General features: G+C 52.0%; 1 protein-coding gene across 1 annotated transcript; it reads left to right on the forward strand.

Moving 5' to 3' along the window:
- Positions 1–1,753: 1,753 nt before the first annotated feature.
- LOC138672381 (uncharacterized) lies at positions 1,754–2,782 on the forward strand (the record flags this gene model as incomplete). The annotated part of the gene is made up of 1 exon (XM_069760315.1): positions 1,754–2,782. A coding segment is annotated over exon 1 (1,029 nt), but the record flags the coding sequence as incomplete, so codon positions are not given.
- Between the last annotated feature and the right edge of the window lie 695 nt (positions 2,783–3,477).

The following is a 3,477-nucleotide window of genomic DNA, read 5'->3' on the forward strand; positions in this document are numbered from 1 at the left end:
ATGATAGGTTTGGTCTGACTCTGTCATGTTTTGTAGTGAAGTTATAGAAATTAGAGAGAATAGTTTAAAGTTTAGGCAGAATGTAGAGAGAGGAGGGTCTGGATAAGCCAGCCTTTCTGTGATGTCACAGCCTTAATGTTTTAAGTGTCTGGCAGGCTCTGAGGAGTGACTTGCTGCTTGATTTCTTGTCTTGTCCTGGAAGAGCCCTGCTCACGTCCAAATGAGCTGGGACGTATGGGAAAAACTGCCCTAGCCTGGTTGCCTGTCATGCTTTGAACATGTAAGTGTTGCTTTTTCTCATTTATTCCCTTTATGTTATAATTACCCTTGTACATATTTGCAATTGTCTCATTTGTAACTTCTTTATAAAATATTTTTGATAAAGCACTGCCTAATTAATTTCAATGGAATATACTATTATATATTAGTTCGTTCATCCATGCTCTAAACTTACCCTGTCTTCTGAAGGGAAATACGCTACTGTTACTGTTGTGTTGGGTTAGCTTCGGACCCGTTTAATCGAAGCTGGTGGCAGCGAAAGTACGCTGACTGTTGGATTATGCTGAAGCAACTGCGGGTTTGATAATTATTGTTCCTGCCTGAGTGGGAGTAGTTATTGCGTCGCTGCAGCGTGCCCAATAGCCAGTACATAGCAGGCAGCCTTTCTGGCGACTAATTACCCAGGGTGCAGTACCTAATCTGACCTGAGAGTAAGGGGGACGCCAGAGAACTGCAAGTGTTAAGTGGAACTGTAAGCGGGATATACATAAATCCCTGCAGTTCGTGGTATATTGAAAGCAGTGGGATACCTAGAATAAGCCCCTGCTGTAAGCAAGAGGTCAATAGCCTTGTGTGTGGTTTGTTCATCACATCGTGGAGTGGAGGGATAACTAAGATAAGCCCCCCTGCACATGTGATAGCCGTCTGTTGGCCTAAAGTCACCTCAATCCGTGACGTAGGGGTGACGGTCACGGTGTGAATCCTGACCCATTGGTGACAGCGGTCAGGGGAGTCGTGACAACTGGTGGCAGCGGTGGGATATCTTAGAGCATTAGTGATTTGGTTTGAGTAATCATTCCTCTCACTAAAAACTTGCAGAAAGTTCTTGCGAGGACTCTGCGCAAATAAGTTTGGAGAACGAACTCAGTGCTTTTTAGTTGTGAGACAATTGCGTACTGGTAATTATCCCCTCCCTTTCTCTTCGTTTTTCTATCCTATCTTTTATTTGGCAACCATGGTTGGGCTGGGAGAAACCTTCTATGAGCAGCAGACCAGAGACACCCTTGTCGCCTTATGCAAGTCACAGCACATTGACTTTGCAAGCAAAAACAAAGCCCAACTGGTCGCAGATCTGGTGCAATGGGAAGCCGCTCGAGACCAATCTCAGAGCTCAGAGGCCGCAGAAGCCAGCACCAGCGAACATGGTGCTGCAGCAGAGGTCCAACCACTGAATGCTGGCCCTGTTAGCGATCCGGGCGAATTGGACCCCCACCTGCAGGCGGCCTTGAAAGAATTCCCCACTGACGACCATGAGGGACGTCGGCAGCTGATTCAGCAATACCGGCAAGAGGCCCGAGCCGAGCGAGAGGCCCAGGCCCAGCGAGCCGAGCGGGAGGCTGAGCGAGCCGAGCGCCAAGCCCAGCGAGAACATGAACTGGAGATGCTCCGGCAGGGGGGGATGCCCTCCACCGCCCAGAGACGTGAGCCCAGCAGCGCTCAGATACCTAAGCCCCGGCCCGATCACTTCCCTGTTATGGAGAAGGACGGGGACTTGGACACTTTTCTGCGGGCCTTTGAGAAAGCCTGCAGACAGTACCGGCTGCCTATAGATGAATGGGCCCGATACCTGACACCAGGGCTGAGAGGTAAAGCTCTGGAGGCGTTTGCTGCCCTCCCTCAAGAACAAGATGGTGACTATGAGGCCATCAAAAAGGCTTTGATAGCCAAGTACCAGCTTACACCCGAGGTGTACCGTAGAAAGTTCCGGACCCTCCAACGTGGCCCACACGACAGTTACAGTGATGTGGTGCATGGACTGGGGACCCACTTTGACCAGTGGACCCAAGGACTGTCAGTGACCACCTTTGCACAGCTGCGAGACCTGATGATCAAAGACCAGTTCTTTCATCTTTGCCCAGCTGAGGTGCGACAGTTCGTGATGGACAGAGAACCCAAAGACGTGACGAAAGCAGCGCAGATTGCCGATGCCTATGAGGCCAACCGTAGATCGGAAGTGCGGAAGCCAGTCACCACCAGCTGGAGAGGGGGTAAGCCTGCAACCAATGCCAGTACCCCTGCCAGCCAGCACACCAGAGGTCCTGTCCCCGTAGCCAACAGCACCAGACCTACCACCGAACCTCGCAAGTGTTACCACTGCAATCAGACTGGTCATATCAGTACCTACTGCCCAGACAAGCAGAAGAACACCCCAGCCAAGGCCCCAGGGCCTAATGCAGCAGTTCTTTTGGTGGGTGGTGTGGCTGGGAGGGTGTGTGACAACGTACAGCCCGTCACTGTGGGAGGCCATGTTGCTACAGGCCTCAAGGACACCGGGGCTGAACGAACCCTCATCCGACCCGAACTGGCGGCCCCTGAAGAAATCATTCCGGGGAAAACCCTAACTGTCACTGGGATTAGGGGCATCAGCTGTCCCTTACCGATGGCCCGGGTTTTTATTGATTGGGTTGCTGGGAGCGGGGTGAAGGAAGTGGGGCTGTCTGATAATTTGCCCACTGATGTTTTGTTGGGGACTGATTTGGGGAGGATGTTTGCATACTACGTCCCTGACACCCCTCCCCAATCTACTAATGAGGGTAAAGTTAACCCTGATGATGATGATGATGGGAGATCGCATGTGTTACCTGACCATGCTTTATCTTGTAATGATGCATCTATTAACCATTTTTTCCCTAGGATTGATGGTGAAAATGTTGTACCTGTGCCAGCTGAACCTGATAATGATTTTTCTGTGAAGGTTAATGTGTCCATAGGTACAGGCGTGCCCAGCCACGTCGCTCTGCGGAGTGAGACGGCTGAGGAACCCCTAACAGGGGCAAGTGTCGGTGCTACAGGAAATGGGGAGATGCATGGGAACCGTGAGGAAGGTGATGCCATGAAAGTGACCAGTGCCACCGAGGAAGGTAACTGGCCCATAAGTAGCACTGCCCCTGAAGTGTTGGGGGTGGATGGGGAGGTAGAGCCCAGAGCAGCGCCGGCTGATGGGACTGTAGAAACCCCCGGGGAGACAGCCTACATAGCTGCTGTCACCCGCAGTCAGAGTGCCCGGAACGCAGATAACTGTCAGCCTTCCGGACCCTCCTCAGTCACCACTGTGACTGAACCAGAGGTGGACCCAGAGCAGGTCCAAGAGGGTTCCCGTGGGGAAGGGACCCTGACGTCGCTTCTGGCTTCCCCTAGCCAGGAGTTTCAGGCCGCTCTGCACACAGATGCGAGCCTAGAGAGTTTGAGACAACTTGC

The sequence above is a fragment of the Ranitomeya imitator genome, chromosome 3 (assembly GCF_032444005.1).
Source record: "Ranitomeya imitator isolate aRanImi1 chromosome 3, aRanImi1.pri, whole genome shotgun sequence".
In the NCBI taxonomy this organism is placed as follows: domain Eukaryota; kingdom Metazoa; phylum Chordata; class Amphibia; order Anura; family Dendrobatidae; genus Ranitomeya; species Ranitomeya imitator.